Source organism: Apodemus sylvaticus, chromosome 12 (genome assembly GCF_947179515.1).
Source record: "Apodemus sylvaticus chromosome 12, mApoSyl1.1, whole genome shotgun sequence".
Lineage (NCBI taxonomy): Eukaryota > Metazoa > Chordata > Mammalia > Rodentia > Muridae > Apodemus > Apodemus sylvaticus.
In genome coordinates, this window is record NC_067483.1 from 32,381,925 (window position 1) to 32,409,046 (window position 27,122).

At 43.6% G+C, this 27,122-nt stretch overlaps 2 protein-coding genes across 3 annotated transcripts in view; one reads left to right on the forward strand and one right to left on the reverse strand.

The window, feature by feature from the left end:
* Gpr39 (G protein-coupled receptor 39) overlaps positions 1-15,768 on the forward strand; it is a 209,446-nt gene extending 193,678 nt beyond the window's left edge. Inside the window, exon 2 of the mRNA XM_052200117.1 lies at positions 15,257-15,768. Within this exon, the coding sequence (XP_052056077.1) occupies positions 15,257-15,765 (509 nt within the window). The 3' untranslated portion in view covers positions 15,766-15,768. The remainder of the gene's footprint in view (positions 1-15,256) is intronic.
* A 434-nt stretch (positions 15,769-16,202) lies between these two features.
* Positions 16,203-27,122, reverse strand: part of Lypd1 (LY6/PLAUR domain containing 1) — a 39,586-nt gene continuing 28,666 nt past the window's right edge. For both annotated transcript variants that reach the window (XM_052200119.1, XM_052200118.1), the window contains one exon: positions 16,203-16,446. In XM_052200119.1, the coding sequence (XP_052056079.1) occupies positions 16,211-16,446 (236 nt within the window). In that variant the 3' untranslated portion in view covers positions 16,203-16,210. The remainder of the gene's footprint in view (positions 16,447-27,122) is intronic.

Consider the following 27,122-nt stretch of genomic DNA (forward strand, 5'->3'; position numbering starts at 1 on the left):
AGAGGGGCTGAGATTTCAAATCATTCGTTACATCTTTCCCCTTCCCTCGTATAGCAGAGTGAACGATGGGGCAGAGAAGCAAAGGCCAAGCTGCCCGAGTGAAGCTCTCTTGGGCAATTAACTAGGAGTCTAGAGAGCTTTAGAGCATATCTGGGTTTTGTTGCTCTTTCGAGAAATCTCTGATGACAATAGTTGAGAGGGGGTTTGTGGACTCAGATTCCTACGATTTGGATTGTTTTCTTCTTACACTTCTATCCTCTATCAATTTTCAGTTTGTATCTTTTAAAATAAAACTGTCTGTACATGTATGTGTGCTTCTATGCTGCTTTCTCTGTCTCTTTCTCTCTCCTTCTCTCTCTTTTAGTGTGTGTGTGTGTGTGTGTGTGTGTGTGTGTGTGTGTGTGTGTTGAAGGTTGGTAAGTGAGTAGAGGCCTCAGGCCTCAGGGCAGGGCAGTAGGTAGTAGAGAGGCCTCTAAGCACTCAATCAGATCTAAGTTCTGGTCCTTACTCTTCTATTAATAGCATAAAGAGGAGTTTTCCTGGAATTTATCTGTGAGCTTGGAGTTGAGGTGGGTCTAACGATGTGTCTAAAGGAGATAGCTTGTAATATGATGCTGGTAGCGATGGAGCAGGGATGTAGTGTTCGTGGATGAGGAGATAGATAGGTGATGATACTCAAAATAGTATTGGAGGTGATGATGGAGGTGGAGAAGATTGAGGTGCAGATGATGGTGGAGGTGGATTTGATGCTAGAGGTGGAGTTGATGTTTGAGGTGGAGTTGATGGAGGTGGAGATGGTGGAGATGATGGAGGTGGAGATGGTGGAGGTAGAGATGGTGGAGGTGGAGATGGAGGTGGAGATGGTGCTAGAGGTGGAGAAGATGGAGGTGGAGGTGGACATAATGGAGGTAGAGATGGTGGAGGTGGAGTTGATAGCGCAGGTGGTAAAGGTGGTAGAAATGATGGAGTTGGAAATGATGAATGTGGAGATGGTGGTGGACGTGGAGGTGGTGGTAGATGTGGAGAGGATTGTGGATATGCTTATACAGTGGTGGTTCAGGCAGCAATAATCAGGTCAGATAGAGGTGGAGTTTTTTTGGACATAGTCTCACAGTGTTGGTGGTAGAAAAGAATGTGATAGTGGAGGTAGAGGTGGAGCTGATTGTACTCATTGTCCTACTGTGGTGATAGAAATGGAGGTGTTCTTGGAGATAATAGCAGGGATGGAGGTGGTAGAAGTCAAGTGGAGATGGTTGTAGACCTGGAAGTAGTAACAGTATGGTTGCTTGGGAGGTTAGCACAGAGATAGAAATAGTCGTGGTGGTGGGAGTTGTAATTGATGATAGCCCTCACATGGTAGGAAGTATTCTACTTAGCATGAGCTTCCATTTTCTCATTTAAACTTCTCAGCAGTTGGTAGAACTCTATTTGGTAGGACAGGAACTAGGAATGCTTTTGCTGATGACACCATGTCAAATGGAGCCAAAATCAGATGGGCCCAGGGAATTCTTTCTTCCTCAAGTAGAATGGGAACCAATCTTTCTATATTCACATTCAGTTCTTCTCAACACCCCTCCCGAGAAGACCTAATTACACACTAATGGCAATTTAGAGTTACAGGTGATGAGCTTTCCTTTCAAGGAGGCCATCCAGCATAGAAGGAAGACATGGTGGCCCTCTGCCTGTACCATCTACTCTTATCATTATTGCTTTACCTCTTTGGGTCACATTGCATTCTAGGCCTTGGCCTCCAGATTCTCTGATAAGCATTGTGATGTCTTTGTGGTAGACTGGGGCTTAAATGCCTGGTGAATTATTCTGAGACAAATGAATGTCCTTTAACAGGTCTCTTTAGGGAATGTGGTATTCAGTATGGTGTTCCATCCACTGACCTTTGTTGTACGATGTACCCCATGGGGCTGTTTTGTGAAGAAGTCAGGAAGGAAATGAGTTTTAGTATAGAAAGCTCAAGAGCAGTTAGTAGCAGAGAAGACTTAAGGCTCAAGCTGACTCTCGAGCTATGAGAAACGTGTGCCTGCTTAACCCATCAGTCAGTGGTAAATTTGTTATGACTGCCTGAGCCGCATAAACACACTGCATGTTTAGACTAGGAAGGACAGAAGCCACAACCAGCATTTAATCTTTAGTACTAATTCTACAGCAGTAGCAGGATGTAGTAATGGAGTCTAGTTTACTCTTTGTATAACATAGATCATGTATATTTCCTAACACCAAACCTTCCAAAAGCTTATTCTCTCTCTCTCTTTGGCCTAGTGTAGCAGCAGAAAGACCTCATCTAACTCCCCAGGAGAAATCCCTTGGCCCAGTTACCCTCTCTCTGATGCCTCAACCCCACCCCTAGTCTGATAAAGGCAGGCTTGGTTAACTATGCCTCTCTCTTAGGCACAAGATCTTAGCCTTGATTCTCCCAGTCTCTGGGGCTCATGCAGAAATCTTATGAAGGGATAGAGGACAGGATAGCTGTCTTTCTCCACTTCCCTAAACTCCCCCACTGCTTCTCTAGCATTAGCTAGCTCCAGGCTGCCCGGAGAACTCCTAGGAACATGGGCGCCACACACTGGGAAGCCTAGACGCTCAAGCTGTACAAATTGTGTGCCTCATCCCACTGCTCTGGGATTCTGTTTCACCAATATGCCAATCTCCGATGTCTTCTCAGTGCCAGTCTTTAGTGATTTTAATTCTTTACTATTTATAGGCAACTACATTCTGTGAGAAGGAACTGTATCTCAGGCTGGGCTCAGTTGGATAAGTGCTTACCGTGCAAGCAGGAGGACTAGAGTTTTGTTCCACAGAATAAACCATGTGAAAAAGCCAAACTTGGTGGTGCACACCCATAATCCCAGCAGTGGGGAGGAAGAGACTGGGGGTCCCAGGGACTTATCAGTCAGCCAGTTTAGTCAGTTCTGAGTGAGGTCAGGGTCAGTCTGAAAGATAAACTTAAGAGCAACTGAGAGAGACATTGGATGTCATCAACCTATAGTTCCCCCATCTCACATTGTTTCAAATAAAAATTTAAAAAGGAAAATGGAAGTGCAGGCTTTTAGCCATTAATCAGTATTAATGTGGCTTGCCCCTGCCCAGGTGGTAAGAGTAGACCTGCTCTGGAGGATGCACCAGCTGTGAGCTTCTCCTTAAGTGGTACACAGTTTCCCCAGCAGGCTTGCTGGGCATCGTGCCCTCGTTCCCTCCACCCACTCCTGTACTCTGTGTGACTGGTGAAGAAATTGTTGGGTTTTCATGCTGAGAAATCACTGTAGGCTTTTGCAGCCATGCTACAGTGGAGGGCTTTGCTATCAGCACCGTCAGAGCAGTCTGTTTTTACAGAAATCTGTATATGGTTAAGATGCACATAGAAAATATTTGTCCAGTGTGTTTCAGTTGTTCATTTACCAGGCATCATGAAGTAACCCAGGCAGTGAACCACAGCAAAGACCCAGAAAGCCATTGACTTCGAGGTCAAGTGGGTGTTCAACTCCCAGACAAGAGGGCTCATTTTTGAAACATATATTTGCTACTGTAGAGATTTACTGTTTTTATCCCGTGCTTTGGCGTAGAGCACAGAAGGAGATGGATAGACTGCTCAGCAAATTACAGGCTATTTAGAACCTGTGGCCCATTTTGGGGTGTCATTGGGCTTCACATGGTGGATAGACCATCTTGGGGAGAGAGAGCTTTTTTCCCTGGACTCCATCAAATCCCCAGGACAAGGATGGGACATCCAGCCATCTGTCTTCATGGATGGAAGCAGCCATCTGTGGCGTTTGCATCATTTTGAAGCCATGGTATGTGCTCTTCTCCGAAAACAAACCCTGGGAATCTTTCTATCGTCTCCTCCATAACATTTCTCAGTATGAAAGAGGGCAATAAGACCAATTTGTTTAAACAAAGGCGACCGAGCTTAAGGGTCAGTACAGGGTTTATAAGCAAGTGGGACAGGATTAGAGAACCCAGGATATGGAGCTGGACACACAGAATGAGTGCCTTGAGTTCATGGCTGTTTCTCATTGTGCAGGATGTGAAGCCAGCTCTGTGGAGTGGGTGTCTTTACTTCCTGGCCAACTATACCCTATTCCCATTGGCACCCACACGCCCCTTCTTTCCTTTGACTAATTTAGCGATGAGTGATGATCACCATTTCTGTAGGCAGTGTTTTAAGCCATAAGGACCTTAGAGTCAGGGAGCCAGTTGTCCCCTCAAGACCATTTCAGAAAATAATGTGTTTGCTGTTAAAGTTGCATGTTGCAAACTTGGAAAAGATGAAAGGAGTGAGTTGGAGAGAGGGACAGAGGGAAGAGAAAAGAGAGTGGTCGTTGCTTTGTCTATTGGAAAGAAGGAGGAGAAATGGAGATGGGAAAGGGAGAGAATTGGGAAATGGGGCAGAGAGACTGGAGAGCAGAAGGGGGATGAACGACAGGATAAGATATGGACATGTGGTTGTCAAGGAGATGAATGGGAGGGGGCTGTTCTTAGTTACTGTCAGCTCACACTGCAGATGTCTTTTATGTGAAGTACCTCAAAAGCAAGCAAGAGAGGGTGTTAGAGCTTATCCAGAGCCCACTGATGCCCTATTTTACTCTGTCTATCTTAAACTATTATTCTCCTACTAGAGTGAGAAGCACGATTTCCCAAAGGTTTATGAATCCCAGATCATGGAACCCATATCTCCAAAGCCTGGTTTAGTAAGTCTAGGTCAAACCCCAGGATCCCTTAAGTCTTGGGGGCTATGTGTGTAGCTTCAGGAGCTGCTTAGAGCTTACCAAATAGGATAGGCTGTCTGACCAGCAAGATCCAGGGATAGTCTGTCTCTACCTCCTCAGCATATGATTAAGGTGTAGTCTGCCACTGTGATGGTTTGTATATGCCTTAGCCTAGGGAATGGCACTATTAGGAGGTATGGCCTTGTTGGAGTAGGTGTGTCAGTGTGGGCATGAACTTCAAGACCCTCATCTTAGTTTCCTAGAAATCAGTCTTCTGTTACCTGCCTTCAGAACAAGCATTGGAGCTCTCAGCTCCCCCAGCTCCATGCCTTCCTGGATGCTGCCATGCTTCTGCCTTAATGATAATGGACTGAACCTCTGAACCTGTAAGCCAGCCCCAACTAAATGTTGTCCTTATAAGAGTTGTCTTGGTCATGGTGTCTATTCACAGCGGTATAAAACCCTAAGTAAAACAACCACCCTGAAATTTTATCATGGGTGCTGGGCATTAAACTCCAATTTTCTTGCTTTCAAAGTAAGACCATTGTCACAGAAGTTGAAGGCTAAACCAAGGTGGGCTTCTTGGGTCAGGCAAGGTCAGAGAATGAGATCAATGCTTTCCAATAGCATGTGGAAGCAGATTGGCAAGCATGAACGTATAAATTGGAAAAGCACTAAAACCTTTTATGTGGTTTATTTGTCTCTCCCTGGCTCTTCATTCAACTAACCATATGCTTACTTTCCATTGGCAATTGCTATTTAAATGTCAGTTGATAGCAGATGTTCCTTCGCCCTACTATACACAAGTTAATTTATAGTCCACAAAACCTGGTGGTGTGTACCCTAACCATGCTGGGCTTCTACTGGCTCACCCGCCCCCTTGTGCAGCCCTGCTGAGCCTTGTCAGGCTTAGAAGGAAGCTGCCATTTCATTTCCCAATTCTGAGCAATACTGAGTCTTACTTGGTCTAAATTGTTTTCTTCTAGTAGGCTAACTCTTACTCTCCTTTAAGTGTGTGTGTGTGTGTGTGTGTGTGTGTGTGCATGCGCACATGCAACCACATATACATGCAGAGGCCAGAGGTCTATGTTGGTACACGATACTTCATTGAATGAAATCAGGACAGGAATTCAAGAAGGCTAGGCTGGCTGTCTACACTTTCTTAGTGCTGATATTACAAATAAAGCTACCAATCCTGGCTTAATATCAATTTTTCTATGAGCACTTAGAGCAGAAACCATGAAAGAAGACAACATTGTTGACTTATTCCTAGGCTTATGATGAATTAGCTTTTTGATATAGCTCAGGACCACCCGACAAGGAAGTAGTACCTCCCAAAGTAGACCGGGTGTTACTAAATCATTTAGGAATCAAAACAGTCCCGCAAAGGTCAATTTCATAGGCTCTGCCTTAGTTGAGACTTCCCTCTTAGGTACCTCTGGGCAATGGTAAGTTGAGATTTCTGTTTTTTCAAAAGAACACAAAATCTGGTTGTTCCTGCTTGTGGGAAAGTTGGTCAGTATCCAGCTTTTGTTGCCTTGTCACTCTGTTTTGACCTTTCTCATGGCTCTGAGAAAAATTAGGCTGAGGTCACCTTGTTCTTCTCAACACCAATGCCTAGGAAAAGTCAGTGGCTGTAATAGATACCACTGCCATCCGTGAGATGTCTACTGCATGAATAAAGATGCTCCAGGGAATATTAATTGGGAAGCAAGCATGCTAGCAAACAAACAAACAAACAGAAATAAAGGAATTGATAGTTCTCATATGCTGCAACCAGAGTGAGAATTAGAAAGTAGAAGTAGACAGCAGAAGGGCATAGCAACTGTAGAAATCTCATGCCACCTATCCTGCCCACTGTACCCACAAGGTTCCTATAGCTCAGCAAAGTGGACCTCTGACACAGGTGGGAAAGGAACTCCTTGGGGTTTGTTGCAGTCATGCAAACCACCTTTTGTGGGATAGACATTAAGTTTCCAGATCTTTTCTACTCAGTCAACCCTAATCTATAACATGCCTGTCTGTGTTTGTAGATGTTTGTAAGTAAGTTCATGTGTGCATTCATGCAGAGGCCAGAAGACAACCTTGAATATTATTCTTCAGGCCCCACCTTTTTTGTTTGTTTGTTTGTTTAAGCTAAGGTCTATAATTGATCCAAATAAGCTAGGCTGGCTGTCTCCACTTTCTCAGTGCTGATATTACAAAAGAAGCTACAGATTCTAGCTTGATATAAATTTTTATAGAAGTACTAATGTAACACAGAAGGACAGATAGATAGGTAGACAGACAAGTGAGAAATCAATAATAGCAAGGCAGCTCTCTAAGTGACATCCTGATAATAGAGGAATGGCAGATTGGGTGGACAAATGAAAAGACAAGTGCTATATGATGGATGAGAGATGGAGAGACAGGAATGATGAAGGAGAATAAAGTGAAAGATGCTTAGATAGATAGATGGATAGATAGATGATAGATAGATAGATGATGGATAGATAGATAGATGATGGATAGATGATAGATGATAGATAGATAGATAGATAGATAGATAGATAGATGATGGATAGATGATAGATGATAGATAGATAGATAGATGATGGATAGATGATAGATAGATGATAGATAGATAGATAGATAGATGATAGATAGATAGATAGATGATGGATAGATGATAGATAGATGATAGATAGATAGATAGATAGATAGATAGATAGATAGATGATGGATAGATGATAGATAGATAGATGATAGATAGATATAGATAGATAGATGATAAATAGATAGATGATAGATAGATGATAGATAGATAGATGATAGATAGATGATAGATAGATAGATAGATAGATGATGGATAGATGATAGATAGATAGATAAATAGATAGATGATAGATAGATAGATAGATAGATAGATAGATAGATAGATGATAGATAGATAGATGATGGATAGATGATAGATAGATATAGATGATAGATAGATAGATAGATAGATGATAGATAGATAGATAGATAGATGATAGATGATAGATGATAGATAGATAGATATAGATGATAGATAGATATAGATGATAGATAGATTTAGATGATAGATAGATAGATATTTAGATAGATAGATAGATAGATAGATAGATAGATAGATAGATAGATGATAGATCAGTGATAGAAAAATGGATGGGGAGACAAATAAATAGATTAATAGATGATTGACGGTTGACTGGCTGGAAGATGACAAATGATGATAGATAATAGATGATGGTTATATAGATAATAAATACTCTGGACAATGGTAACATATGCATTTTATCCCAGCACTTGGGAGGGAGAGGCAGGTGGATCTCCGTGAGTTTGAGACTAGCCTGGTCTTTAGAGTCAGTTACAGGACATCCAGGGCTGTTACACAGAGAAGCCATGTTTTCAACAACAACAACAACAACAACAGGAAGATAATAGATACATCTATCCATAGATAAATGACAGATGATAAATAGGCTGATGATAGATGAATGACTAAATAAATGGGCATATGAACAGGTAGGTAATAAATGACAGATAGATACGTGTTCAAATGGATAGAGTCATTGGACCAGGTCACTACATGTTCCAGCATGATCTCAAGTCCTGAACACTCTTGGTTGTCTCATGCTGGAGTTTCATGTTCCTTTGGGTGGGAATCATGCTACTCGGAATTTCATTGAATGCTCACCTGAGGGAGAGTGAGTTTTAACGTGGAATATGATCAGTGGAGTAGATATCTCTTTCACTACGTCTTATGATGACACTTAACACTTGAGCCTGAATCTGGACTCTCTCCAAAAACTACAATAGCACAAAAACCTTCATTGGCAGTCAAAGGTAGGATGCCTCAGGCATGAGACAGGGAGGGAGTCTTGTGCTCTGGGCCTTGGAGAGCTTGGGCAAACCACTTGGGTTCAGTTTCTTCATTTGTGACAGGAGATGTTCTGTTCTCAGACTCTGGGATGACTGCAGGAATATAGTCAATAATGACCTTCATCTTAAAGGTCAGAAGGGAGAGAGGAGAGTACAATCCTAGATAAGGCAATACCACAAATCCAGGGTTGCAGAATCAAATGAGTCTGTGCAAACTAAACTAAGCCAGATGCCCCTAATGCTACGGAAATGACACCACCTCCTCAATGCTGGCATTACAAATAATGCATGCCCCCACTCCAAGAATATGGAGCTGAATGCTTCCGTTGTTTATGTTTTTAGGAGCGTTCTTCTAATATCTCTCTCTCTCTCTCTCTCTCTCTCTCTCTCTCTCTCTCTCTCTCTCTGTGTGTGTGTGTGTGTGTGTGTGTGTGTGTGTGATTGTCCATTTGACACACAGTTAGAGACACCTAGGGAAAGAGACCCTCAGCTGAAGGATTGCCACCACCAGACTGGCCTGTTAGATGTCTGGTGAACATTTTATTGATTGCTACCTGATGTGTCAGGACCAGCCCACTGTGTGTGGTGCCATCCCAAGGCAGGCACGCTGGTGAACCATGCCTACCTCCATCTTAGGCCTGAAAACCATCTTATAGTAGCAACAAACTAGGTTTGTTTCTGTTTATGATTAATGGGATGTTTCTCAAGGATTGAGTTATGCCCCAACTGTAACTTTAACTACAAATATTTCTGTAGTGCCTGTGCCAAGAAATGGCAGTCATGTCCTTGTTTCAAAATGTTGTAACAACTACCTTTGTTCAAAAGGTTACTATGACTACCTTGCTAGGACAAGTCTGCAATCATATCTTCATTTCAGGAGGTGATTGTGACTAATTTGTTATGCTTATGTTCTGCTCCTGTAACCCCACCTATTTTATCTGTCAAATCTCCCCATTTGGAAACACTGACCTATAAATATCTCATTTTCCTCACATCCAATGCTGATCTTTTTGAATGAACCCTGCTTTTGTGGGGTGGTGGTGGCAGTTTGTGCACATGAATATAAAAGCTTGGTTTAATTCATTTCTTGCTTTAATTAATTTGGCCGTGATGGTTTGGATCTGTGGTCTTTTCTTCCTGTCATTTGGATTAACAGGGCTCGGATTACCTAAAAAAGAGAGCTGAACATAGGCCTCGGAGCCGATCTGCAAACAGCATTTCTTAGTGGTTTCTGCTTTAAGTTCCCTGCCTCGGCTTCCTTTGATGACAGATTCTAACCTGTAAGATAAAATAGACTCCTTCCTCCACAGGTTGCATTTGATTGTGTTTATCACAGCATTCAGAAACCAAACTGGGGCAATGCTCACGGCTGCCGCTGTGGTTGTGCGAGTGCCCGGAAATGCATCACACGTGGAGGTCTGAGGACAACCTTGGGTGTTTTGATCCTCGCCTTTCACTTGGGGTTTTGAGATGGGGTCTCTTGTTTGCTGCTGTGTAAACGAGGCTAGCTAGCTCAGGAACTCCCAGGGATTCTCCTGTCTCCACCTCCTGTCTTGCTGTAGGAGCCCCGAGAGCTCAGACACCCCTTCTGGCATCTAACTTTATGTGGGTTCTGGGGAGAGAACTTGGGTCCCCACACTTGTGCAGCAAGCACCTTACCCAAAGAGCCATTTCTCCAGCCCTGGATTTGCTTTCGAAACATTATTCTGCCAAGGAAGTGTGTGAGTCATTGTCTAATGGCTTTTGTCACTTTACTGTGGTGATGGAGGACCCAAAGCAGAAGAGCTTTATGTGGAGAAGCAGATAAGATATGAAGGCATTTCAAAAACCCAAACTACAATGCTGTCTGGGGTATAATACCGAGCTATCAATAATCCAGTTAAGACAGTTTACCTGCTCTACGTGAGAGGGCTCAGTTGTCTCGGTCTTCATACAAGTTCACACCTACCGCCTCTTAAATGCGGGCTCCACGCTGCACCACACAGACCAAAGCATTATAGATTTTTTCCCCCCAAATGTAATACACAAGTCTAAATTGATTGCAGCCAAACATAAATTTAGTCAAATCTTTAATGCACTCCATTAAGCCATGAATAAGACTTTAAAGCATTGTGTTAGCTAAAGAGTAGCTGAGACTAGAGTTGAAACAAATTCAAATAGCCAGAACAGAAAGTTAACTCTGGACATAGTATGGGATTTACTCTCAACAGTGTTATCATAGAAAAGAACATTTTTTCCCCCAAATGTAACAAGGAGCAAATACCTGTCATCCTGAAATGATATATTTTACACAAAGGGTCTGGTTGGCTTCCTAGTCTAGAAAGGGTAACTCTACCCTTACAATGCCCAGGGGCACATGCCCCAGACTGCCACTGGTAGCGCCTGTAGGCCCAGCATTCCATTTTCCTAGAACATGATTATCTTTTGAAACATAGACATAGTGGTGACCATTTTTCTCACCTCCGTTTGAAGTGGGGGAAGGCTGTGTCAACAGCTCTGCCAGGCAGTTGGTGTGATTTGTGTGATGCAGACAGACAGAGTTTACCATGAGACAAGCAGAAGATATTTTTTTATTATTTTCAGAATAAGGTAGACTTTGAATTTTTTAGTCATCACTTTTACAGAGGGGTTCTAGGGAGAGGCTAAAAAGAGTTGACACCATCGAAACCCACCCGGGGTTCATCAGTGCTTGACAGTGTTGCAAATACGGGCTACTTGGCCAGTTCCTTGGAATACTTGGTATCCATAGTTGGGAAAGGGAGAGCTAAAGATTTAGTATGGGGTAGGAGAATAAAAATTACCTCATGAATAATTTTTATGATGATTCTGTATTTCACTTTCATAAGAAATCCAGGCATATGTGTGCAGACTTAGGTAGCATTATAAAAACTGTTATCACTGAGTGTTTTTTCATTTTTAATGTGGTTGAAAATTTTTAAATTAAATTTATGGCTTCTGTTCTTTCAGTGGATAAAGTCACATTATGCATGGGTTATGGTAAATGACTACTTTCTTGTCTGTCAAACATTTTTGTTTTTTTTTCAATTTTCATGTCTGTCTCCATGTGTCATATATGCACATATGTTTGCATCCTATGTTGGTACCTTGTGTGGGCATATGAGTTTGCATGTGGAGACCCAAAAGTTCATGTTGAATACCATCCTTATTAACTCTTTCTCCAGATTCACTGAGACAGGGGCTCTCGGTCAGTCTCAGAGCTCAACAATCTGCCTGGTCTTACTAGCCTTGTTGCTCTTGGATTCTGTAGTATCCGCACTCCAAGACTGGCATTACTGTTGGGTCCATCATGTCCATCCATGCTCATATAGGCACCAGAGACCTGAACTCTAAAGAAGCAAGCACTGGAAAAACTGAGCCATCTCTGTAGCCATCTTGCTTGTTTCTTTATCAAGCTGAAAATAAGACCGATAGACAGCATTGTATCCTGAGAAGAAAAAGAAGCCTGTATCCTGTGTTTGGGAGATAGACAGCTCTCCCATGTGTTCCCTGAAGATACTGATAGTTTTGACCTCTCTGGGTTGTCAGGAGAAGAGAGACTCCAGTAGGAAGTGAGTGCTTAGCATGGACGCTGGAGCAGAGGCAGCTAGCTCCCTTCCTGCTTCTTGTCCCTGGGTCTGTCTTGAGACCTGCTTGTGTGGTCTAGTTAGAACCGTCCATTCCTGTCCAGACTCCATGTCTCTCTTCTGAGTCTGTCCTCACCCTCCTACCTGTCTCCTTCTAGAGCCGGAAAGCTTCGAGATCTGCTTTTTATCACTGAGGAGCTCTGATCTCTTCCCTATTTGCTTCTACTCACTCAGAGGTCTCCCATTTGTTATTTAATTTCAGTCTCACAGTCAGGATTTTATCTTGTTGCTGAAACTACAGAGCAAGCCCCAGATCCCAGTCTTCCCCATCCCTTTCTTCCACCCGGACTGTGGGTTTCTTCCCCTTCTTTTTTCTTTTTCTTTCGTCTATTCCATTCCTTTTTTTAAACTAAAGTTTCCTTTCAACGGAATGGCCAGTGCAGGGTGGCTGAGGCTGAGGGAGTGCCTGCAGGAAGCTAATGGAAGTCTGTCTAAGCAGGAGAAGGGACAAGGCAATGCAAAAGGAGACTCACGAGGCTTCTCCTCAGTGTCTCTCCCCCAAATCTCTCTCCTCCATCCCAATGTTTCTTCCTCTCCTCCCCAAAATCTTTACCCTCTACCTTCCTCCCCAACCTCTCATCTCCTTCCCAGCCCGGCTTCTCTCACCACCTTTGCTGGTGGGCTTTGAAAGCTATGTCTTGTTCAGCCTGTGCTCCCTGTAGAGGGAGCGTCTAGCTTGATTTCTAGATCCTTAAAGAGCAACCTCCCACGGTGTCTGTCTGTCTGTCTGTCTGTCGCATGGCACACACAGAAAGCTGTGGGCTCCGCCCCATATCCTAACAAATACATTCTTGGATGATGGTTGAACTTGTTCTGCAGAACTCAGTGATGGGGAACAAAAGTGGCCTGTGAAGCTTTGTGAAAACACTCAGCTTCCCCATGTGCTCAGGCGTCTGTTCCCCTCAGAATAGATGCTGAACTAGTCGCTCAGAGCTAGTTAAGTAGAAACTTCACAACAATTCGGGCCGGGTGCTTGGGAGCCCCTCAAAGTACCAGTTTCCTGGGCAGGTGATTTAAAAAAAATCAGAAAAGTGAGTATTGTTGTTGCTGTTGTTGTTTTAATCCAGCAGTAGTAACAAGGTGATACGGAATCTGCCCCTGAATTGAGATAGTATTTATTTATTTAGCCTTTTCATTGGATCAATATGTTACTTTACCTATTTTATTCTTAGATTTACTGACTCTTCTCAGGGAAGCAAATTCAAAGGGAAGAAATAAGCAGAGTGGTGTGTATTTCAACGCCCTGGCTGAGGTCTGACAGAAAGAATCCTTGGAAATTCTGAGGACGAGAGTTTCCCAGGCCCTCCCTCTGACAGATGGGTTTTGTTCAGAGGGTCTGTCTTTGGGGGCAGCTGAGTTATATGCTGTCAAGGGATGCTTGGGCTAACCCTGGGCTCATGGACATGTCTGCTTGCCCTGGATTCTTAATTACTGAGCTGTTTGCCATCTGCCCTAAGCAGGAAGAAGCAGGGGCTACGTTTTTACTACCAGGCAGTTTCCTAGCAAAGAAGTACTTGTAAAATACAATATATATATATATATATATATATATATATATATATATAATAAACATATATATATATATATATATGTTTAATTATGTATGTGTGGGAAGGGATGTATACATAAGTGCAGGTGCTCAGGCAGCCAGAAGCTCTCAGATCCCCCACCCCAGCACCTGGAGTGACAGCCCATTGTGAGACACCTGATGGGTGCTGCGAACAGAATTTACATCTTAACCACTGATCCATTTCTTCAGTGCCATGTAATTCTTGCTCTAAGATCTCATCGGCCCCTCTCGTGGGAACATTTGCTATGGATGCCCGCCCAGCTTCTAGGAAAAGGAGAAAGTAAAGCTCTAAATGTTCCCAGGACTGTTTCCTTGATTTATCAGTAAAGAGTCATCATCTGGCGATTTCAGGTGTTTGTTGCACTGTAGAATTCACTGTGGTCGTGGGAGCCAGAATGTAAACTCAGGCCATGCAAATGAGCATCCAGACAGCTAATGGCCCAACCTCAGGGTGGACCGAGCTGTACTGCTTCTGCAGGGCCTGATCATTCCTGACCAACCGCATTTAAGCTCGGTGCTACAAAAGCAGTGTGCTATAAAAGTGTGTCCCAGTCTGTACATGAAATGAGTATTAGAGATTTTGATGTTTGGGTACAATTTATTTCCCCAAGTGAAGGTGGAAGGGTCTTTCAAAACTGTTTGAAAGGAAGCAGAGATGCTGATATAGATGGAGGTGTATATACCTTTTTGGGACATACATTTATGCATCATCTACTTTTTACACGCATGTGCGCACGCACACACACACACACACACATTGTTATGTGATTGCTGTTTGTCAGACTTTAGAAGTAGCTGTAATTATGTAATGCCAGCACGGGTCTCCAGATGGGTGTCAGGATAGTCAGTGCCTCTTGCACAAGGTGCAGGGTTGAGTGGAACCTCTTCTCCATAACTACCTGCCCCTGATTTTGCTTCTCCTGGAACTGGATGCAAAATCAGCATCATAAAATGTATTTGTTTAGGCAAAGTGAAACAACTTCCATTTGACCTCAAAATAATATCACCCGTGTCTTAGTTCAGTCATTGTTTATAAAACAGCTACCATTTCCTCTACAGTGGCTATATAGCTTACGGGCCCATCTAGAAACAAAAAGACAAAATCAGGTTTATGGCCAACATGAGATGTTTTCTGGATACAGGAGCAACAATGAAAACATTTTGAAAATTAACAGGCATCCACAGGTATAAATACACTGTCGAAAGCGTTTAGCGCTTTTTAACATAGCCAAGTCCCCGGAGCTTGAAGCAGCACTAAATTCTCCTTTGCCAGTGGCAAAAAAGAAGCCTTCAAGCACAGCACTGAAGATTGGTACCGTTTCCCAGCCAGTAAGCAACAGAACCAAGGGGCTGAATATTTTATGGGTTTTTATTTATTTATTTTTGTTCTCATGCTGTTTTTCTCCCCTGTCTCCTTTTCCCTCCTGCTCTTGCCTGCCCAGGACTCATTGTGGTGACACTGGCCGTGTGTTGGATGCCCAATCAGATCCGACGGATCATGGCTGCAGCAAATCCCAAACATGACTGGACCAAGTCGTACTTCAGGGCATACATGATCCTCCTCCCCTTCTCAAACACCTTCTTCTACCTCAGCTCCGTGGTCAACCCTCTGCTCTACAACGTGTCCTCTCAGCAGTTCCGGAAGGTCTTCTGGCAGGTACTCTGCTGCCGGCTGACTCTGCAGCATGCCAACCAGGAGAAACGCCAGCGTGCCCTCTTTAGCTCAACGAAGGAGAGCACCAGCTCAGCCCGAAGCCCCCTCATCTTCCTAGCTTCCCGGCGTAATTCCTCCAGGAGAACTAACAAGGTTTTCTTAAGCACTTTTCAGGCAGAGGCTAAGCCCCTAGAGGCTAAACCCCAGTCCTTGAGTCTCGAGTCACCACAGACTGACTCAGAGACCAAAGCAGCAGAATCCACCACAGAAGATAGTTTACAGGAGCAGGAAGTGTGAAAGTCAAGTTCAGAAGCCTTGAGCAGAAACTGGCTCTTCCCTCCCACAAAAGCAAAGTTACCTTCACGCAGCAGTCCCCGAATAGACTGTGACTCCTATTGGGACAGAATGGAAGCTCAAGGCTTTGCAAAAGGCAGATGCACATCTCAATGACTTCTAAGGGCTAGCTTCTTCCAGGTTAGCCTTGGCGGTGGTTAACCAGATTGGGATGGGAGGGTCTGGACTTTCTGCTCCATGCTTTTCCTTCAACTACACACAGAAATTCAGAGTGAACTGGTTCACAGCTTACAAAAGTATTTGTTCACGGCAATCTTGCATTACTTGAAAGGGAACAAAAAGACTCCCTTGTTTACCCAGAATAAAAGGACACCCAGAAGAGACTCGGGAAGGTGAGAGAGGAAGGACCAGACAGATGAGGCAGCAGGGGTTGGCATCTCCTTTAGCTTCAGCAGTGTGCCAAGCAGAGGGCTAAGTTGAAGAACAGGACCGTGGTGAGAAGCCCTGGCCTGATGGCGGAGGCAGAGCTGCCTCTCTTCTTGGGCCTCGGCCCATTGCAAAGCGGGGTGTTGCAGCAGCTGATGCACACGGAGTTCAGTTTCCCAGGGGAACAGAAGGACTGGTACCCAGCTGAAGCAATGAGACAGGCTGCTGACGATGCGCACGACTTCCGGTACATGATCCCTGCCAACAGAGGCCCAGAGACGTGGGGTTAGCATAAGTGATCTGCGGTCCAGCCATCTCTTTGTGCCCAAATCCGAGCACATAGCTTTTCTTTAACTCCTCCCACAGAAAGGATTCTTATCCCTTGATCTGGAAGATGGCTCATGAGATAAGAATTCTTAGATTTATTAGAGCCTGGGAGTTCTTTTGGGTGGGCATGGAGGTCACCAAACACACAGAGTATATGGTGAATGTTGTTCCAACAGCGATTTTAGTTGCTGATAACCATGAATAAAGAGTTATTAAAATCAAAGTCTCTCTCTCTGTGTGTGCATGTGTGTGCAATGCACATGTATATGTTTGTGTATGCAATGTATGTGTATATGTGAATGCCATATCCTTACATTTAAGAAAGGATTGGATTCTTTTGGAATTGGAGTTGCAGGCAGTTGTGAGCCATCTTATGGAAGTGTTGGGAGCTAAACTCAAGTCCTCTGCATCCTTGCAACCATCTCTCCTGCCCCTACACTCAGCTTTTCTATATGGCTTTTAAGGATCAAAGTCAGGCCCTCGTGGTTGTATGGTGAGCACATTACTGACGAAGCCATGCCTCCAGCAACAATGTCTATTTTAAAATCAGCTCCTCCTTTATACCACACAACAAGGTTTTTCTTTTCATTGTTATTGTTCAAACCATCTCATGCCAGCAGCACAGACCACATATCCAGATATTATCTTTGTTATCACCTAACAAGTGGCCAAAGAGAGACAGCTACCAACCAAGAGTTTCTTAAATTCAAAGAACAAAACCCAAAGGGAGGAATTCCAGTGTCTACTGTAGGGACCCGCTTTTAGGGGTACACTAACTTTAAAGGGCAAGTAGAGAGGCACAGTGTGCTCAGGACAGCCTGTTCTCCAGGAAAGCCTGGTTCTCAGGGACGGCCCCGTTCTCCAGGGAGCAGTTTTGTCCCCCAAGACAAATTGAATTAAAGAGCTGGTTCTTGATGACAGGCGCCGTGGGAACAGAATGCTTCCTGAGCAGCTGAGAGTTGGCTTGGTGGGCAAAGAGCTCTCTACACACAAGCCTGAGAACCTGAGTTAAGATCCCCAGAACTCGTAAGAGCAAACACCAGGTATGGCTAACACAGGTCTAGTTCCTCCCAGGCTCTCCATGGGAAGACAGAAGGGATTCCTAGATCTTAGCTAGATCCAGCTGGCCTAACAATGCAGGTTCAGAGAGAGACCCCAACTCCAAGACTAATATGGAGAGGTAGTTGAGGAAGACATCTGATATTGATGCCTGACTTCCCCACACATGATTACTCATCCACATATACAAAGAAGCTTTCTGAAAGGACCACAGAACTCATTCATCTTAAGGAGCGAGGATGTCTTGGCCAGTCTCAGAGAGGCCATCAAAGTAGGGCATCCTTGATGATCATGGGATTTTTTTTTTTTAAGCAGTGAGTTCACTACAGTCAAGCAATAGTAACTGACAAAGGCTAGGGATGGCCCACAGTTGATAGTATACTTGCCTAGCAGGCATGAGGCCCTAGGTTCCACCAACACTGCATAAATTGGTTGTAATGGTGAACACTCCTTACCCTAGCACTTGGGAAGTGGAGGCATGAGGATCAGGAGTTCAATTCATCCTCAGCTACAGTGTGAGTTTGACAGTATGTAGGCTACATAAGGCTCTGTCTCAGAGGAGTAACAATTTTAAAAGCCCTGTATAAGGCCTTCCTGAATGTCAGACGCTATACAGGTAGCTACCATATGTCAACTCATTTAGTTCCATTTCTACATTTAGATATAGTGTGCCTTTGAAAGGCCTATGTAGAAAAAAACTTGGTCCCCAGCCTGGGAACCTGGGAGGTGGGTACAGGCAGAGGTCTCAGGTCACAGCATGTATGCTCCTAAAGAGGACAGTGGCATCCCCCTCTGTGTGTGTGTGTGTGTGTGTGTGTGTATGTGTGTGTGTATGTGTGTGTATGTGTGTGTATGTGTGTGTGTGTGTGTGTGTGTGTACGTACACATGTGGAGTCCAGAAGACAACCTCAGATGCCTTCAAGAACCACCCATCTTGATTTTTGAGGTAAGGTCTCTCACTGTTCTGGCAATTTCCAATTAGACTGGACTGAGTGTTCAGTGAGTCCAAAGGATCTGAAATTATAAACATATGGATTTGTTTAAAGCATGTGTCCTGGGGAATCATTCACAGGCCCACAACACTGGCACTTTGCTGAGTGAGATATCTCCACAGCCATTTCAAAACTGTTAACCCAAACCAGTTCTTCTCCTTCCTAAACTTATTAATTTAAACATTCTTTGCATTTTTAAGCATAGAGTAATGACAAGCTGACTTGCATGGCTTGAAAGTACTAGGATGAAGGATCACATGATCTCTGCTGTATAGACCCAGAGCCTGGGTGCTAGTTACTGAGGCTTAGTAACTTGCCCAGGTCCCATCACTAGACTGTCTCCTGGCATCTGCTATAGAACACCACACTGCCAGCTGTAGCTTGAATGAGAAATACACTGCATAGACTCAGGTAGCCGAACATTTGGTCTCTGGATAGCGGCACTGTTTGGAAGGGTTATAGAGCGTTTAGAGGAGGACGGAGGAAGTGGACCATTGGCAATCAGCCATGGTGTTTGATAGCCTGGTCCCATTTCTTATGTGAATGCTGCTTCCTGAGAACAGATGCATTATGTGATCTTGTTACCTCCCCCATGATGGACTATATCCCCCTTCAACTTAAGTTGTTACCAGTCTAGTGTCCCAGCACAGCTGTGAATATGGCCCAACACATTTGTGGATGGTAATGTCATATCACCATGTCAAAAGGCTGGACGCTCCTACACATGGGACAAAATAAACCTTTCAGTCGTTTTGTGTCAGGAATTCGACCACAGCAGTGAACATAATAACTCATTAAATATCCACCTAAGCATATCCTTGGATGAGTTTGAAAGATTGTTGATTCAATGAGCTTTGGTGTGTGTGACCATTTTTATATCAACAAATGGCTTTGATTTGGGATGGGTAAGGTAGAATAATGACACTGGATGCCGAAGCGGATGGTCTCAAGTCTGCATGCTGCTTTTTGCAGCTGAGAGAGATAACACAGTCCACCAGCCGCCAGGGACCTTTACCCAGTAATTGCCTGCAGGTGTCTGGGCAAGCGTGGTTTAGGTTCCTACTCCTCCTCCAGGAGAATTGCCAGTTTGGGCGTGTGGAAATAGTAAAGATTCAAACTGCCAGAAACTCTCGAAGGGAGGTAAAGAAGTACTTTCAGTTTTCTTTAAAACATGCAATTTCATGTTATTTCTTTTTCTGTAACTACATGCTTGTAAGGATTGATTTTCTAGCACAGATCGGCCATCCTGGAAGGTACGTTGCTCTGGAAATCCAAGGAGAGTGTATAGATGCTCATATGTGGGAGGCATCATTTCTCTTTGCAGGAATTCTCTGAAGTTTCCATCCATTCTACCTGCTAGAATGTTAACTGTTATACCATATATTCCAGAACGTGAGTTTTAAAAATACTGTCATCCAGCAATCTGGCTGCTTAAAGGAACAAAACTCATTTGAATTGAACTGGCAAATGATCTGTGTGCGTTTCACATACACACAAAGCACATACACACTCACACATGCACACACATGTGCGCACATATTCATATACACCACACACACACACACACACACACAGTAAATGAGGTTTTGTCACTTGGGCTGACTATTCTTCACGCAAGAGCCATGGGGCATGTAACAAAAACCTCAGCACCGGGGATTAGGAACCTCATTTTGTATTGTTGGTCAAGGGAATCCAAGAGGCTTCCAAAACACTCTAGGCTATTACTGTTGCCCTTGGTTGCCTCTGAGAGGTTGAAGGTGAGCCTTTGCTACTGAAGATGCCATATACTTCAGACTCAGGATTCAGAAGATTATAGCTAGAGTTAACCTGAAAGTCTCTTCCCTAAGGACCAGCTTTCGTGGTAGAACAGTGGTTCTCAACCTTCCTAATGCTACTACTCCTTCATATACTTCCTCATGTTATACTGACCCTAGCCATAAAATGATTTTTGTTGCTACTCATAACTGTAATTCTGTTACTGTTATAAATCATAACATAAAGGTCTGATATGCAGATGGTCTTAGGCAATCCCCATGAAAGGGTTGTTCAGCCATCAAAGGGGTCGTGACCCATAGGTTATGAACCACTGTTGTAGTAAATGGTACTATGCAAGCTCCCTAAGGAGGGAGGAAAGTAACCAATTGTTCTACTCAGCTGCAGACTCCATGAACCACTACAACTAGCAAGGCATGATGTCCCTAAATGCAATAGTGGCATTCATACTTGGCAGTAACCAACAAACTACCTAGGACTAGCTAGCAAAGTCATGGATCTTAGAGGCAACATAGTTCTGCCACTTTACTGTAAGAGCATTAACTCCTAACTGAATTCTCAGTACTCATTCATATAATCACAGGTGAGTGTAGCTCCCATCCTTCATCACAGAAGCTTCTCTCTGCAGCAGATAGAGACCACTCCGGAAACTACAACTGGTCAAAACACAGCGAACAGTTGATCAAGGGCTACCCAGCTTGAATAGAGGCTGCTCCTTTAGGAAAAGGGACCAGAAAGATTGTAAGAGCTAGAGGACCAGGAAATCTGCTGTGGGATTCTATCTCCAAGAAAAGACAGGGAACTCTACCCCCCCCCCATGATATTGCAACAACATCATTGCCCAAATAAGACCTGAACAATGACAATACCAATAAGCTAATGTAGGAAAGGAAAGTCTCAGAGGGCTCCACCCAAAGACAAAGGACTACAAGGCAGTAATGACTGCTAAGGGAAGGAGAATAAATCTTTAGGGATGAGTCCATCAATTAGTTATCCTATACCATGTGATATGGTATCATTTGAAAGTAATCAAAGAAAAAAAGTACCAAAAATTTGAAATGGAGCCTAGGTTGGGGATGGGAGGGGTTATATGGAAAATACATGGGAGGGGCTTGAGGAAGAACTAGGAGGGGAATAATATTTTAATTAAAATATTTTTAAAACCCTGAGTATATGTGTTATGTATGTCTCAAAAAATGAAAAGTAAAAAAAAAAAAAAAAGTAAACTTCCAAAGAATGGAGGCAGCCAACCATCCTACCCAGCTGTGGCACCAACGAACCACATCAAGGACCAGCATGTCATGGTAACCCTAAGGGTACAGTAGTGGCACACAGGCATTAGTGGTAACCAACGGCTCTCTAACTGGGACTTAAGCCCACTCAACAATAGAAAGATTATGACTGGTAGTGAAAACCTAACCAACTACTCAGTGCTATGGAAGTCACAGTTATCACAGAGTTATCGCCAGCCCCTAAGTTACTAAACTAGCATAATCCCTATCAGCAGTCTATAAGCATTTGTCTTTATATGCACAGGAAGTATAGTCTTCACCACTCATTAAGGAATTCATTTGAAGACTCCTGCATTAAACTACAATCAATCAAAATGCAGACTTGTAAAGCCCAGTCCCAATGAATAGCATCTACAACACACTCCCACACCTCAGGCAAAAGATTGTGAGAGCCACAGGATTGGAGAATTTGCTGTGAGATTGTGTCTCCTAGTAATATCAAAAGCTACACCCATAAATTCTGACCAACATGGCTGCCCAAATATAAGATGAACAATGATGACACCCACATCAAACTGGAGGAGAAAACCCCATGAGGCCTCAACCCTGCCAAAGAACTATTGGCAACTGAGGAAAGCTGAGAACAGGAAAGGTGGTCTTCCCCAGGGAGAGCACACCAATTGATTGTCCAGAGCCAGGATCAGACCTGAAAATATACATATGAGTAAAACTATAGGGACTGACAGGTTATAACTAGCAATGTGTGTGTGTGTGTGTGTGTGTGTGTGTGTGTGTGTGTGCGCGTGTGTATAAATGCTTATATGCATGCAATAACAATTAGTGTCAAAGAGGCCATGAATTGGAAGGAGAGAAAGGAGGGGTTTATGGGAGGTCACAGAGGGACGAAAAGGAAGGGAGAGATGTGATTAAATATAAACTCAAAAAATATTAAAAAATAAATATACATTTTAAATATCTTTAAAGTCACAAAAGAGGCCTGGGAAGTGGGAAATGTGGTTGCAACATAAGGATGAGGACCGGGCTTAGCTCCTCACACCCACGTGCAGCCAGATGCTGCAGCAGAACACATCTGAATCCCAGCACTGAGGGTGCTGAGTGGAGAGAGATAAGATCCCTGGAGCTCAAAAGCCATCCAGTCGCCTCAACAATGAACTCAGTGTTCATAAGAGGCCCTGTCTACAAGACAGAGAAAAACAAAAGCAGTAAAAATAAGGGACAGAGCCACTGAGGAACACCCCTGGTATGGCCCTCGGACCCTACACACATATACACACATATGTACCTGCATTTACATATGTAAACACATATGAATACAAGCAAATACTACACATACACATGGGCACACATGCACCCAAACACCAGAATTGATTACACAGAATAGGTTTCCTTAATGTATAAAATGGTCCTGGCACTTATTAAGAAATAGATAAGTAGTTTTCTGTCTAAAAATGAACACAGTTCATAGACAAGATAAGAAGGCCTGGGCACATGAGCTTCGATTCTCATCCTCCCCACCCTAAAGACATGTGCAAATTAAAACCTCAGGGAGGTACAAGTCCTGCTTAGCACTTGGGCAAAGTTCATGAGGCTTATTAGCACCAATTTCCTGGGCTCTGCAAACAGGTCCTCCTCACAGCACGGGTTCAGGGGGTAGACAGGTGTGAATGTCATGAACAGAAGGTGGCAGCAGCTATCAACACCACAGGTGCACACTCTCCTTGACCCGCGATTCCATTTTGATGAACCTATCTGACACCTGCAGAAACGCAAACTGCCCCCACCCGAGGTTATTCCTCAAGGGGTGGTTGTCGTAGAGAGGGTGGATAATTGCTCCGTCTGCCACCAGGAAGCTGGTCAGCAGCCTGTGTCTTATCTACACAGTGAGATTTCTCTCAGCTATCAAATGGGGAAAGGGCTGAGATCTACTGTGTCACAAAATGAAATATAATCGGACAGTTCCTTCTTTGCCCCACACCCCCTTTCTCTTTCATCTCCTTTTTAAGATTTAGTGAAGGAACTTTTGCTTCTTTTTGTGTCCTGGCTTGATTTCTGTTGTGTTGATAAAACACTAGCCAAAAGCACCTTTCGGGGAAGAAAGGGATGTTTTGACTTAGGTATTCAGATTACAATTCATTACTGAAGGAAGTCAAGGCAGGAATTCAAGACAGAAACCTGGAGGCAGGAAATGGAGCAGGGCCTGTAGAGGAGTGCTGCTTACTAGCATCTTTCTGTAATGTGATCGGCTTGGCTTTTCATATGACCTAGGACCCCTCGCTTAGGGATAGCATCCACAGTGAGTCGAACCTTTCCACGTTAATCATTCACCAAGAAAATGGAGCACAGACTTGCCTACGGGCCAATCCGATGGGAGTATTTTCCTTCTTGATATTCCTCCTTTTCAAGTGACTCTACTTTGTGTTGAGGTGACATAAAAACCCAACCAGCACATCCTATATTCCAGATGTGTTTAAAGCACTTTACAAATAGTAGCTCATTTAATCATTGTAGCAACCCCCAACACAATTTTCTCAGACATGGAAATGGACATAAGCATCACTGAAGTAATTTCCCACAACCCACATAGGTGAGAGAGCTGGGATTTGAATGCAGGAGGCTTGATTTCCAAACCATACACTTAGCAACCCTGCTCTACTGCCTACCGTGCCTACAGGTGCATATTTGTGTGTGGTGGGTGGGAACAGAAGCTTCATATATACACATCACTTTACAAGCATAACATGTCTTTGGAAGAATATACAACAAAGAGATGACATTAGCTGCTGCTGACAAGAGATACTGCACAGTCACAGCGGTAAAAAAAAAAAACAAAACAAACATTTTTTGGGTGACCATTTGAAATCAAAAGCAAGAGAATGAAGCACTATTCTGAAATTACCTTTGAAAATAACACCCCCAAAGAGCAATTTTTTTTTTTGTAAAAATCAAATAGCGTCTCTTTTTCAGTGGTAATCAACCAGGTTCTTTCTAGCTGTGTCTGTTAGGGGCTCCTGGAAATAAGGACGTTCTCAGAGAGAGAAAGGCAGCCACAAGTAGGAGATGTCCCAAAGCCCAAGGTTTGGCATCACAAGGTAGGAGATTTGTGGCTGGTTTTCCTTTAGTCCAGTCCCCTTAAGCTCAAGTATGAGCCTGTGGGAGGAAAGGCAGAGAATAAAACCAGAAAGAGCTCTTTTGTGGGTTTCTAGTTGATGTATAAATCCATGCAAAGGCTAAGGGATCTGTATGCTTTTCAAATTTTTGTTAATTGTGTACATATGTGTCTGTATGTGTGTGTATGCGCACATGAGTGCCGGTGCCCTTGGAGACCACCATATCCCCTTGATCTGGAGTTACAGGCAGTTATGAAACCCCCCACATGGGTGCTGGGAATTGAACTTGGCCCCCTGACAGAGACAAATGCATTCTTCACCGCTGACTCATCTTTCCAGCCCCTGGAAGGATGTATATTATTTGTACATACTATATGTGTGTTATTAGAAATGGAACCCATGGATTTATGCATGCTAAGCACACCTCCAGCCCATGATCTAAAGCCCCAGCTGTATAATAACTTAATACATGCAACTTCAACAGTTCTACTGTGAACATTTATATGAGAAAGCAAAAGTGCCTTTATAGACTTAATAGGAAACAGATACACTTATACTATAGGACGTTAAACAGCTTTTGAAAGGAAATCACAGTGCCCTTTGCTGATCTGGAATGTTCTCAGTGAGAGGGGAAAATAGGTTACAGAACGACATTTCAGTGTACTGTTTATGTAAAAAAAAAAAAAACACAAAACAACACAATATGTGTTTTAGATAGATGTGTGTACTAACCTGTTTGTGAGAATGTGTATGCCTAAGTAAAATCAGAGAAAGATGACCAGAAACAGTACACTAACACTTTTGATTATTCTACAATACATGGATGGTTTATGTGTGTGCATGTGTGCACGCATGTGTGGAGTCCAGAAGTGCATGTTGGGTTCTGTTATCACTATCCACCTTATTTTTTGAGATAGGGTTTCTCACTGAGCCTGCAGCTTACCAATTTGCCAAGCCTGGCTGGGCAGGGAGCTCCCGGGAGCATTCTGTCTCTACCTTCCCAGTGATGAGACTACAGGATACTGAGGATCTGCCTTAGGGTCCTCCTGCTTCCACAGCAAGTGATTTACTGGCCGAGCTATCTCTCCAGCCCTGTTTTTGATACATGAGTGCTTTACAGAAGGAATATATTCACTGATAGATTGCATCTGTAAGTTATAAATGAACAGAATTGAGAAATATGAATCCCGCGAGCCACTTCTCTGCAGTCGGAGCCTTCCTGTATGCAGCGGTGACACAGGGTAGCGGAGTGGCAGGCATTTGGGTTTGATGAAGGGCAAGACGGTTTGGTGTGACCTCAGCAGCACTGTGGATAAAGTCTGAGCTGCAGCCTGCCCTAAGTGGGCTCTTTTCAATATATACAGATGGCCGGGAGGCCCGGCAACCCATTACCTATTAGGGGAGAAGAAAGTAGCAGGCAAGACCAGCAGACAAACAACTTTGAAAGACTTGGAAAGCTGAGAGGTCTCCTTGGCCCTCCATTGCATGACATTTTCCTTATAATACATGTTTTGCCAACAAACCTACTGACAGAATGGAAGACCCAATAATTAGAGCGGAGTACCCATTATTTCAAAAGTATTTGTCAAATGGATAAATGAGGGCCTGAGGAAAGAGCTCAGCAAGCAAAGTGCTCGCCGTGTCAATAGGAAAATCTGAGTTCTGCTATCAGTACCCATTTTAAAAAGCCAGGCATGGTATCTGGCACATATCTGTAATTCTAGTACTTGGGAAGCAGAGACCTGATGATCATGCCGTGGGGCTCCTTGGCTGTCCAGTATAGCCTACTCTTATACATACACACAAATGCATGTGTGTGTGCGCGCGCACGCATGCACACACACATACATGTACATACATAAAACCAAATACAGGCTTACAGATACACACACATGCACACACATGTATTCCTGCATGTACACACATATAATCACACATACAAACACACACACACACGCACACATACTAATAAATGAATTTCATGAACAAAGGCCAGAAGTGGGTGCAGTGTACTAGAGTGACTGCTTTTCTGTCAAGTGCTATCTGTAAGTCTGTATTTGGTTTTATGTATGTACATGTATTTGTGTGTGTGTGTGCACGTGTACGTGCGCTATCAGAACTTCCTTTGTAGGCCTATGAGGTCTCAGCAGCCGAGTTTCCATCTAAGACAGATCTCCAGGCCATGGTGGACACAGGCAGAGCCACGAAGCCCTAATCATGAAGAACGAGATTCAGATATAGCCAGTGCTGGCAGGCTGGGATGGCCAACAAAGAGTTGTCTATCAAGCACAGATGAGCTGCCTCCTGGTACTCCACCTCACAAAGACACAGAGATGGGTCCTGTAACTTCCTGGTAGCTTCTCACTGGTTGGATTTGCAGAACAGAAGCTTTGTTGAACACACCACCTGTTATTGCTAAGTCA